At 34.9% G+C, this 12,023-nt stretch overlaps 2 protein-coding genes across 3 annotated transcripts; one reads left to right on the top strand and one right to left on the bottom strand.

The window, feature by feature from the left end:
• On the top strand, window positions 1–7,782 carry LOC107953907 (myosin-11). 2 transcript variants are annotated; one of them, XM_041097445.1, is made up of 7 exons: window positions 1–152; window positions 2,916–3,005; window positions 3,149–6,382; window positions 6,467–6,709; window positions 6,786–6,944; window positions 7,046–7,198; window positions 7,280–7,782. In XM_041097445.1, exons 2-7 carry the CDS (start codon window positions 2,922–2,924, stop codon window positions 7,526–7,528), a joined length of 4,122 nt encoding a protein of 1,373 aa, XP_040953379.1. In that variant the 5' UTR covers window positions 1–152; window positions 2,916–2,921; the 3' UTR covers window positions 7,529–7,782. The 2 variants fall into 2 exon arrangements, with proteins under 2 accessions (XP_040953379.1, XP_016744840.1); XM_016889351.2 differs by having other exon boundaries at window positions 4–168.
• Window positions 7,783–8,168: 386 nt separating this feature from the next.
• Window positions 8,169–12,023, bottom strand: LOC107953908 (uncharacterized). The gene is made up of 4 exons (XM_016889352.2): window positions 9,831–12,023; window positions 9,040–9,241; window positions 8,745–8,944; window positions 8,169–8,659 (listed from the first exon to the last, which is right to left on the bottom strand). The coding sequence occupies exons 1-4, from the start codon at window positions 11,617–11,619 to the stop codon at window positions 8,604–8,606; spliced, it is 2,247 nt and encodes a 748-aa protein (XP_016744841.2). The 5' UTR covers window positions 11,620–12,023; the 3' UTR covers window positions 8,169–8,603.

The raw sequence follows: 12,023 nt of genomic DNA, 5'->3' as shown, positions 1-12,023 counted from the left end.
ATACCAAAGATTCTCGCAAAATTTTCATCGAACGCCATCATTCTTCACCTTCTTTTTATTTCAGAAAAATAATTTCAAATTTTTTCAAAAAAAGAATTCGCCGTTTTTAGCAAATCGAAATTGAAGAATCACAGCAAAGCAAAGCAAATCCGGTAATTTTCTCAACAGGCAAGAAGATCAAATCTCTTTTTTAGTCCTTGCATGTATATATATCGATATATAGTATTACTTGTTACTGAATTTTTTGAATTTTCTGTTGTGGCTATGGAATTTATCTGCGTTTCGAACTTTTTAGGTAGGTATTTTGGTTGATGATTTTTTTTCTATCGAAATAGCGACTGTTTTTAATCCTTCTTCTATGTATATATATATCGATATAGTATCACTTGTTACTGAGTTTTTTTGCTTTTGAATTTTTTGTTGTGGCTACGGAATTTATTTGCGTTTTGAACTCTTTAGATCGGTATTTGGTTGATTTTATTTTCTATTTACTTGCTGGATTCGAGAAAGTGGAAAGAAAATATCGAAATAGCGACTGTTTTTAATCCTGCTTTCATGTATATATATCGATATAGTATCACTTCTTACCGAGGTTTTTGAATTTTGTGTTGTGGCTATGGGTTTTTATCTCTGTTTTGAACTTTTTAGATCGGTATTTAGTTGATGATTTTATTTTCTCTCCACTGGATTCGAGAAAGTGGAAAGAAAAGATCGAAATAGTGACTGTTTTCATCGTTTCTTTTTGACTGTTGATTTTGATCTTCACAAGATGATCGTCGTTGATCATTATCGCCGATTGCATCTATTTTGATCACTGTTTTTCTTTGCTGCTGTAATTTAATTAAATGAAATCTACAAATCGATGTTTAGTATAGTATTTTTATGTAAAATTATACACTGTTTTTTAGCTCCTTTTTTTCAGTGTGGCTTTGTTAGGTTAAAAGTCTTTTAGATCTCAAAGGTATCTGTAACGTATAGAATTCCTCTTAGTTGTCCAATTTTTCTTTTTAATATTTAATAAAAAATTAATAATATTAAAACTCCACTTACAAACAACTCCTTGTGTTGGTTGGTTGGTAGAAGATAAAAAAAACCCAAAAAGAAATAAAAGAAAGTCATTACTCTTTCAAAAATACATCTAATATCATATTATTATATAATTTGATATTTTATATATTTTAAATTAGTTTGCTATTAGTTTAAAACTTAATCAAAGATATCGTAATTAGACACTATAATGAAAATATCCTTAAATAGCATATCTTTTATAGAATAAAAAATATATATATGCAGAATAACATTCAAAGCTAAACCTTTATAGTTTTTAAGGTACTTCACTATTTATCCAAAACTTTATTTGTTATTTATATTATTATTTTTATAAAATATTTATTACAAGATTCTGTTTTATCATGATCTAATTTTTAAAATATTAATGGTAAAATTTAAAACTTTACGAGCTTAGGTTATCATTAGTGATAACTAAGATTTACTAATTACCATCCAAAAATTGGAAAGGAGGCAATAGGGTGAATGATGAGAGAGGTTTTCCTAGAATTACAATTTTTGCTGTCTCGCCTTTATATAAAAAAATATTTATTTTTCTAATTAAGGTAAAATTTAAAAAAATCTATAATTGATGGAAAAATTGATTTTATTGAGAAATGGGAATTTAGTAGGGTCCCACAAAGTTATTTCATCTCACATGATTGGTACAATGAAAACAAAATCATCTGTCTATGCGTTGGAAAGTTACAAATGAATACAATAAAACAAAAATGAAAACGATAATTAGAAGACAAAAAGAAAGAAAAAAACATTTTTATGTTAATTTTAGCCAGCTAGGATCTCGAGCCATTCAAATTCTTAATTGTCCTTTTAATCCATTTATATTTAGAAAAAAAAATTTAATTGCTGATATTATTTTTCTTTTAATTTAGAAAAAGAAGATTGAAATCCACCTTACTAAAACTACAAACGACATGCATTTTATATTTCAGCATGTAATTCACATAAAATGTCATGACTTAATTTGAATAACTGCTCTCTTAATTTTTTAGCCATTTAGTATTTGAGTTTGATATTTTCTTTACAATATAGTATTTAATTTTTTTTCAGTATGTTATCTGTATTTGGAAAATAAATACATTTTAGTACCTATAAGTAATAGTATTAACTTTTTAGTGTTTAATTTCGGTTTAGATGGTTGGTTTGATGAAAGTTAATTGCTAATATTATTAGATTTAAATTTTAATGATTTTGTTAATAAAATAAATCTAGTGTTAAATTTAAATTTGTTTATTTTTGTATTTAATTTGTCAAATAATTGATTTTTTCGGGTTTTAAGGTTAGTTTGATTAAAGTTAATTACTAATACTATTAATTTATTTATTATTAACCCTAAAACCTAAATTAAATACTAAATAGTTAATACTGTAATTTTCAACTACCAAAATGTATAAAATTTGCCAATATAGTATTTCATTGGAACAAAAATTGTCAAAGCCAGATACTATATTTTTTTATGTCAATCACTTAAACATAAACACAACAAATTATTAAACACATTAAAATTTTAAACATGAATGAAATCCATATATCACACTTGTGAGCTAATTCATGTTATTTGTGTTTATACAAGTCATGTTTATCACATTGTTTTATTGTTTATTAAACCATAAGTTACATGACGTTAGTAACGTAACATCAGCAGAGGGCACATATTTCTTAGAATAGAAGAATAGAATCTGAGAGTTTTATTTGTTTTCTCTTTCTTATGGGTAATGGGACTATGAGAACTATATTTGCTTCTAATATGATTTTATTCAATTTAACATGTCAATGAAACTCGGTCATTTCTAGATGATTAGATATATATTTTTTCAATTTTGAATTGTGAACTCCAATGATCACAGGCGAACATGGAAGGAGACAACCTAGTAAGTAGTGAAACCCCAGTGACGAAAGCTGTTGAGGACACTGAAATTATTGCCGATGCGGTTAAGGTATTTGCATATCTCTACTTTCTGCAATTTTTATCAGTTTTATCTATTGAATACCGTTTAACTGAAAGCAATTCAGTCACCGTATTACACTCTTGAGTGTTTGAGGTTCACAATTAGTTTATAATAATGGTAAAAAATTACAGGCCTCAAATGGAGACTTGCCGCTAGTAGAAAAGGAAGAAACCACCCTGGATGGAGAATTCATTAAAGTAGAGAAGGAAGCAGTAGAGATGAAAGATGGTTCTAATCCGGCTAATCCTGCTTCTAACCAAGACAATGAATCGACCATCGAAAGAAGCTTGAGCAATCCTGGTAGAGAACTACTTGAAGCTCAAGAAAAGACGAAAGAACTCGAGCTTGAATTGGAAAGAGTGGTTGGAGCGTTAAAGCTTTCTGAATCAGAAAACAGAAAATTGAAGGATGACGTTGTGCTTGCTAAGGAGAAGTTGGATGAAGTGGGGAAAAAGTATGAAGAACTCGATCTCAATCATAAGAAATTGCAAGAACAGATCATTGAAGCTGAGCAGAGATACAGTTTACAGCTAAGCAATTTGCAAGAGGCTTTGCAAGCTCAAGAGACGAAACAGAAGGAACTCACTGAAGTAAAAGAAGCATTTGATGGTCTCAATATTGAGATCGAAAACTCGAGAAAGAGGATGCAAGAGTTGGAGCAAGATCTGCAGAGTTCCGTTGAAGAGGCTCGGAAGTTTGAAGAACTGCACAAACAAAGTGGTTCACATGCTGAGTCTGAGACACAGAGGGCTTTGGAGTTAGAGAAATTGCTTGAAACTGTGAAACTTAGTGCAAAAGAAATGGAAGATCAGATGGCTTCATTGAGGGAAGAAGTCAAGGGACTCTACGAGAAAGTTGCTGAAAACCAGAAAGTCGAGGCAGCACTTCAAAGCACAACAGCTGAACTTTCTGCTGCTCAAGAGGAGTTGGCGCTTTCGAAATCACTGGTGTCAGACTTGGAACAAAGACTTAGTTCAAAGGAAGCTCTTATAAATGAGCTGACTGAAGAGTTGGAACAGAAAAAAGCTTCAGAATCCAAGGCAATGGAAGATATCTCAATTCTTGAAATTACTTTTGCTGCAACTAAAGAAGATCTTCAAGCTAAGGTTTCCGAGTTGGAAGATATCAAGTTGAAACTGGAAGAGGAAGTCAAAGCAAGGGAATTGGTTGAAGCCACACTGAAGGATCAAGAAGTCAATGTTTCGATTGCACAAGAAGAATTAAGTAAAGTTCTAAATGAAAAAGAAGCTTTGGAAACAGCCATTGCAGATCTTAACAGTAATGCAGCATTGTCGAAGGAGCTGTGCAACGAACTTGAAGAAAAATTGAAGCTTTCAGATGAGAATTTCAGTAAAACCAATTCTCTATTGTCCCAGGCTTTGTCTAATAATGAAGAGCTTGAACAGAAACTGAAATCTCTTGAAGAGCTACATAATGAATCCGGAGCTGCTGCAGCAACTGCTACTCAAAAGAATCTTGAACTGGAGGATATACTTCAGGCTTCAAATGAAGCTGCAGAAGATGCAAAATCGAAACTGAGGGAGCTTGAGGCACGTTTTATAGCAGCCGAGCAAAGGAATGTGGAGCTTGAACAACAGTTGAATTTGGTAGAGTTAAAAGGCTTTGAATCCGAGAAAGAACTGAAGGAATCTTCAGAGAAAATATCTGAACTTACCAACAAGTTGGGGGAGGTCATGGAAGAAAAGAATCAGCTGAACAATCAAATGCAGGAATATCAGGAGAAGATAAATCAGCTCGAATCAGCTCTAAATCAGTCAACAACACAGAACTTGGAGCTCGCGGAAGAGTTGAAGGTTGCTTTAGAGAGAAGTGCTCACCATGAGGACAGAGCTAATATGAGTCATCAACGCAGCCTTGAACTAGAGGATCTGTTCCAGACATCTCATTCCAAATTAGAGGGTACTGACAAAAAGGTCAATGAGTTGGAGTTGTTACTTGAAGCAGAGAAGTACAGGATTCAGGAACTCGAGGAACAGATAAGCAATTTAGAAAAGAAATGTGGAGATGCAGAAGGCGAGTCTGTTATGTACTCTGATAAGGTATCCAAACTCTCTTCTGAACTTGAGGCATTCCAAGCTAGAACATCGAGCCTTGAAATTGCACTACAAATGGCCAATGAGAAGGAAAAGGAATTGACAGAGTGCTTAAATTTGGCAACAGATGAGAAGAAAAAGCTAGAAGAGACATCGCAAAGCTCCAATGAAAAGCTTGCGGAAGCTGAAAATCTGGTGGAAATCTTGAGAAGTGATTTAAATCTGACACAACAGAAACTGGAAAGCATTGAGAATGATCTTACGGCTGTTGGTTTGAGAGAAAGTGAGGTTATGGAAAAGCTCAAATCTGCTGAAGAGCAACTAGAGGAACACGTTAGAGTATTAGAGGAAGCTAAGGCGAGAAACTCAGAGCTCCAGTCATTGCATGAAACTTTAACAAGGGATTCAGAACTTAAACTCCGAGAAGTAATGGAAAATTTCAACAGCAAGGATTCTGAAACAAAATCTCTGTTCGAGAAATTGAAAACATTTGAAGATCAGATAAAGGTGTATGAAGAACAAGTTGCTCAAGCAGCTGGACAGTCTGCGTCTTCAAAAGAAGAAATGGATCAGAGCTTACAGAAATTGGCTTCTCTAGAAAGCACAAATGAACAACTCAAAAGCAAGATATCGGAGTTCGAAAATAAAGCTCTTCAGTCTTCCTCAGAGAATGAACTTTTGGTTCAGACAAACATTCAGTTGAAGGGCAGAATTGATGAGCTTAAAGAATTGCTTAATTCAGCTCTTTCTGAGAAGGAATCAACTGATCAAGAGACTGCTTCTCATATGAGCACGATTAAAGAATTATCTGACCAGCATACGAAGGCCTCAGAACTTCGAGCAGAAGCCGAATCACGAATTGTGGAAGCAGAAGCTCAATTACACGAAGCTATTGAGAAATACTCAAAGAAAGAATCAGAATCCAACAATCTGATTGAAAAGTTGAATGCGCTTGAAGTCCAAATTAAAACATACGAAGAACAAGCTCATGAAGCATCCACAATTGCTGTATCCCGACAAGTAGAGGTTGAAGAGACTCTTTCCAAATTAAAGCAGCTTGAAAGCTTTGTCGAGGAACTGCAAACCAAGTCGGCACACTTTGAAAAGGAGAGTGGAGGACTTGCTGAGGCAAATTTTAAGCTTACTCAGGAACTAGCCGAATACGAGTCAAAACTCGGTGATTTGGAAGGCAAATTGACCGTAGCCTTGACCGAGAAGGATGAAACAGCTGAACAACTTCACATTTCGAAGAAAGCTATCGAAGATTTAACACAGAAGATTACTTCTGAAGGGCAGAGTTTACAATCTCAGGTTTGTTGAAAATTAGTATAATGGTTTTTTTCTATTGCGAGTTCGATTTATAAAATTGGTTTCTTATTCTTTTTAATGTTACAGATTTCTTCACTAATGGAGGAGAATAACTTGCTCAACGAAACACATCAGAACACAAAGAAAGAACTTCAATCTGTAATATCACAGCTTGAAGAACAATTGAAAAACGAAAAAGAAAATGAAGAATCTCTAAAATCAGAGATTAACAATCTCAAGGCTGAGATTGCGGAGAGTTCCTTACTGCAAACTCATGTCAAAAAACTTGAAGAACAGTTGGTGACGGTTGAAGCTCAATTGAAAGAAGAGGTGCACTATAGTCTGTTAATAAAGAAGGATACTGATCTTTGACAAGTTTTCTAATAATTCGGTTTCTTGCTCGTAGGTTGAAAGTGTTAAGACAGCCGCCTCTGTAAGAGAAGCTGAATTAACTTCGAAATTAGAGGATCATGCACAAAAGATTAGTGATAGAGATGTTATCAATGAACAAGTGGTTCAACTTCAACGAGAATTACAACTTGCTGAAACAACGATCACTCAACAGGTTCGACATTTATAAAAAAGAATAGACATTTTTTTCGATCATTTTGCCATATGATGAATTGATGAATAACACCAAGTTCCAAAATCAACTTTTGTCAACAGAAGGATGCAGATTCTCAGAAAGAGATGGATCAAGAAGCAGCTTTAAAACATTCCATCGAAGAGCTCGAAGCCAAAAACAAAGAAGCATTACACCTCAAGAAACAAGTCAAAGAGTTGGAAGATAAATTGCAAGAAGCTGAAGCTAAAATGAAGGTCAGTTCATATTCAAGATCATTTTCTCTACATTTTCTTGAGAAAGTATTAAGTTGCTTACCGCCAAATCATGTGTTGCAGGTTGCGAGCAGTGCAGCCGAAGCAAAGGATACTGTAGAGGTGAATTCCAGAGATACTGATGGATTAACATTTTCAACACCAACAAAACGAAAGAGTAAGAAAAAGTCGGAAGCCGCTTCTGTACAAGTTGCTTCCTCTTCTTCATCAGCTACCCATACTGAGGCTTCTCCTTTGACTAACTTAAAGTTCGTTTTCGGAGTAGCCCTCGTGTCAGCGATCATTGGTGTTATTCTTGGAAAGCGTTATTAATTTAGGGTTTTTTTCCCCTTCCTTTTTGTGTTTGATTTTACTACGTTGCTGATTTTTGTTTTCTTTGCATTTTCCTTCTTTAAGTTATGAAGCAGAATAGAAAAGCTTTATTGCTCGGGTTTTGAGGTTCGGTTGGGGAACTTGTTTTCATTCTTTCCCTTGCCCGCTTTGTCAAAAACAGTCAGTTTTATGCATATCGATATTTAAGTTTGTATGCTGTAAAATTGAATTGGATTGATCATGTTTCTGGTTTATATCTCCTATCAAAACTCTATAAACCATAACTATGTCGGCTCTTCATTTTCCCTAAAGTATCTGAAACCTATATCCATCTCATGGACACGGGTATGCAGTATGATTCTCCAAATATAGGGAAAGAAGTAAAAAATATCAAACACTCACCTCTCGAGTCTGAGTAAGATCAAAACCTATCATTTTCTCAGGGAAGAAACTTACGAAGCATTCTTAAATAAACTTCATGTAACCGATTAACAATCGTTAAATGCAAATTAAAGCTATGATTGCAACTGGAAGCAAGAAATTTTAGCCAGGGCTTAGTACAACATTCCGGTTGGTTAATATTCAAATCCCTAATTTTAGCAGTGCCTCTGAAAGGAAAAATTGACCCAACCTAAACAAATTGCACAAACGACGATTCTCATGTGAAGTTTGTATTAAGACTTCGAAACTTGCTTAATAATTATTGCAACAGGTAACTATTTGAAGGAGCAACCATGAATTACAACCACATTTTTCTACAAAGAGCAATCTCTGACACTGTACAGCTTTGCTCCTTCTCGGTCTGTATGCAAAAGCGGACTAGACTTTAAAGTAGTAGTTTCAACTTTACAGGAGAAAATTTTCCTAAATCCATACTATTTATTCCGAGCACTCGAGCAAAATTTTCTTTTTTCTCAATTTCTCCTTGACTAGCTATGACATAATTGGCAAGAACTACTAATTCTACTATGGAAAAAGCATTTTAACTACGAAGTTCACGTGACGGAGGAAATAATAATCAGCAATCTAAAGTAGGTGAGAATTGAACCGGTTTTGATGCACCATAGCATTGTCTTCATATCTCCTCCTTGACCCCCTTCAATCCATTGAAAATATCTAAATCCGTAAACCCTGCACATGGACCACGTGTATAAGTTTACTTCATCTCCGAAAACTTCTATATACTAGGAAATATAACACAGAAAACTATACTTACTTGTACTCAAGAAGTCTTCGGCTTCATCACCTGGGGGTGTTAAAGTTGTTCTGTTACCAACAGGGGGATCAAGTGACTTCCAATCTGAACTCTCAAGATTGTCCGGAGATACCTCATTATCGGCAATCCAATCTTCAAGAATATCTTTGTTGTTAAATGCAAGGGGATCCAGGGAATCCTTTTCTTGTTTTTGAAGAACCCTGCAAAAGAAATTAGTGGAAACTCAAAATTTTATCACGACCCTGTTATTGTGGACTTCCTAAAGATTGAAGTTAGGTTTGGTGTTTTGACTTACATTTGTCTCAGATATAAGTTGTATTGAACAAAGACGAGATCGCTAAGCCTTTGACGCTCGAGAAAATTTCTTGTGTTGTGTATTTCTTCGATGGATATCTTGCTTGGTTTATACCCAATTGAACTGCAAGTTTGACTGAGAATGCGGATGGCCAAACGTTGCAAATTCGGGCAACCTCCACCGTATATAGACCACCATTCACCTAATAATATGATGAATATGACAGACAATGCGATAAGATCACCATTGTAGCTTAGATACGTATCTCTCTCCTACACTTTTAATCATTAATTCCGAAGTAAAAATATATAATAGTTCGAAAAACGGCAGATTAGTTTTCTTATAAAGCACATCGTAAATCTATGAAAATCATACCGTAACTTTCTTCAGGATGAAAAGATAACAAATGAAAACTAAGGAGTAGTTCCTAAAGTTCGTTAAAAGTATCATGGAGGCCCCTGTACTAGAAGTCAAATTGCATTTTGCCCCTTTCACTAAAAAAAAGGGGGCAAATTAGTCCATGAACATTAAATTAAAGAGTAAATCAGGCCTTTTTGTTGAAAATTCATCCATTTGTACTGTTAATAGTAGAAATAGATGGAATTTTAACAGAAGGACCAGTTTGCTCTTTGACCTAATATACAGGAACTAATTTGCCAAATTTTTTAGTAGAGGGGGCAAAATACAATCCAACTCTTAGTACAGGGGTCTCCACGGTATTTTTACCCCTAAAGTTCTAAATAAGCACGAAATAGCAATATGGCAGTTCCGATCTATGCAAGGATACTTACCGGGAAGTAAATTATCTCGGGCTCTGACTGCCATTGGCCTTCCTAGATCTCCCGTAGCACTCTTGTATAAATTTATTTCTCTAACAACTTGGTCCTGGATGTTCGTATCAGGAACTAACCTCTCTATGCTATCAAATACGGATGATAGGATATCATTGTGTATATGTTCCTCGGTATTGTAGAAAAGTTTCGGGTTAAGGAAGAAACCCGCAGCGTAAAGAGGGAGATGCCGTTGTTGTTCCCATCTATTATCTATAATATTCCAATAGACCATATAATCATCTTGCTTGACAAGTTCTTTCTTAATCGTTTCTTTTGCTCTGTAAATCCCGGCATAAACATATCCCATTGCGGATCGTTTCTTGCTACCAACTATTTCTAGGACTCGTAACAGGGGATATGTTATACGAGCAATCAACATACATGAATTCCAAAACGACCTATTGTTAACAATATCCGACATTGCTTGACCCCCAGGTTTCTTTGCATACGGACACTCGAGCCAATCCTGAGAATTAACCATAGCTTGTAAATTTAGCTTGAGATCAGCCATTTTTTTCAACGTTGAAAAGTTCGTAGCAAAACAAGTAAGTGCTGGTTCCACAACGTCATTCCCAGAAGTAAATTTTCTCATCATATTCAAAACCGAACTCTGATTGTAGATGAATCTTGTCAGAGATTTAGCTTGTTCGATTGTTTCGTTTATCCACTCGAGGTTACTGAAATCTTGAAGCATCAAATCGACACAATGTGCTAAACAAGGAGCCCAATAAAGAGAAGGAAATGATTCCATCAACCTTTTCCCGGTAAAAAGGTATGGCTCTTCACAATTAGTGATTACTTGCACAACTTTCTCGGATCCTACTTCTTCGATCACTTGTTTAAGCAATTCAAACAAATAATCTGCAGAATAAAAAGCATGTGATGCATCCACGGATTTCATAAACACAGTTGCTTGAGGACAATAAACCAAAAAACTTAACAAAACTCTCCCATTTTTTGTTCTACATTGCTCAACTATAATCGAACACCCTGTCTTCCCCCACATTGCTTTATTCCTATCGATATCATCCTTTACTTCCTCAATTACATTCTTCAATATCCATCCCCGAAGATCGTGACAAGACGGCGGTACAACCCCAGATCCTCCAGAAGCAATAGCATCAATCATCGGTTGGAAACAAACCGAGTTCACCACATCCAAATTAACCCCAATATCATACAAGAATCTCCCTATGGCCATATGAGTCGGATTATCTCCCCCATTTGGAACCAATGCAAGATCGGTTTTCACACAAGGATAGTTACTTTCAATCAAATTCCAATCCCGACCCCGACCTCGTTTCCTACCTCTACCAACTTTACTAACCACATTAGAATCACCTTCCAAAGTGTTCAAAACCGAAATCGGTTTAATCCCAAAGTTCATATCATCATGAGAACCCAAATTTTCGACCTCACCACCGATATTCGGATTACTACTACTACTACCACAAGCTAGTAATTTCGGAATCAATTTTTGTTTCTTATCTTGTTTAACTAAAATCCCATTCAAACTTTCTTGCATAACGGACCTAACCCCTTGAGGAACTTGTTCACAAATTGGTCCCTGACCTTTTCGACCTGCTAAATGTTCTTTAAACCTATGAATCCCACCCCCTTTAAACAATTTCCCACAATACATACATTTAATTTGTAATCTTTCACCATTTTTAAACACTTCACAATGGTTCCAAGCAGGATCTTGTTTTTGCCTTGTAATTGATATAGGAACCAAATTCAACTCCATTCAGAAAAACCCTTTTTACAGCATTAAGAAAAGCATATACCCTTTACTCAAAACAGTAAAATTTAGCTGAAATTATAAGAACTTACTTGATTTTTTTTCTGGGTTTTTGGTGGTTCATCTGATTATGTGAACCAATTGAACCAGTTGTTTTGAACCCAAATTAGTTTTGAAGGGGTTTGAGGTTGAGGTTTCAATGGAAGATTTTAACAGCTTTGTTTGTTCTAAAAGGGATTTTTATTTTTTGGATTAACAAAAAAAGATTAAGGCTTTTTTGGGTATAATTGGTTTAGATGTTAATGGCGATTGGTCGGAGTCAGACCGGGTAATTTGATCTGGTCATCGCCAACGCCAACGAAGAAAACTTTTTTTAAAAAAAAATTGGGAAAATAAGGTTTTATTTTTTA

Source organism: Gossypium hirsutum, chromosome D07, assembly GCF_007990345.1.
Source record: "Gossypium hirsutum isolate 1008001.06 chromosome D07, Gossypium_hirsutum_v2.1, whole genome shotgun sequence".
Taxonomy (NCBI): domain Eukaryota; kingdom Viridiplantae; phylum Streptophyta; class Magnoliopsida; order Malvales; family Malvaceae; genus Gossypium; species Gossypium hirsutum.
The sequence above is the reverse complement of the archived record's forward strand: the minus strand, read 5'-3'. Positions and strand labels throughout refer to the sequence as shown.

Excerpts from the sequence above, each read along its gene's own strand:
- LOC107953907 (XM_041097445.1), top strand. The coding sequence starts at position 2,922 with ATGGAAGGAGACAACCTAGTAAGTAGTGAAACCCCAGTGACGAAAGCT. Across the intron at positions 6,710-6,785 it reads AAGCTCAATTGAAAGAAGAG|GTTGAAAGTGTTAAGACAGC; the intron begins GTGCACTATAGT and ends TCTTGCTCGTAG. Across the intron at positions 6,945-7,045 it reads AAACAACGATCACTCAACAG|AAGGATGCAGATTCTCAGAA; the intron begins GTTCGACATTTA and ends TTTTGTCAACAG.
- LOC107953908 (XM_016889352.2), bottom strand. The coding sequence starts at position 11,619 with ATGGAGTTGAATTTGGTTCCTATATCAATTACAAGGCAAAAACAAGAT. Across the intron at positions 9,242-9,830 it reads CCGAGATAATTTACTTCCCG|GTGAATGGTGGTCTATATAC; the intron begins GTAAGTATCCTT and ends TCATATTATTAG. Across the intron at positions 8,945-9,039 it reads AACTTATATCTGAGACAAAT|GGTTCTTCAAAAACAAGAAA; the intron begins GTAAGTCAAAAC and ends TTTCTTTTGCAG.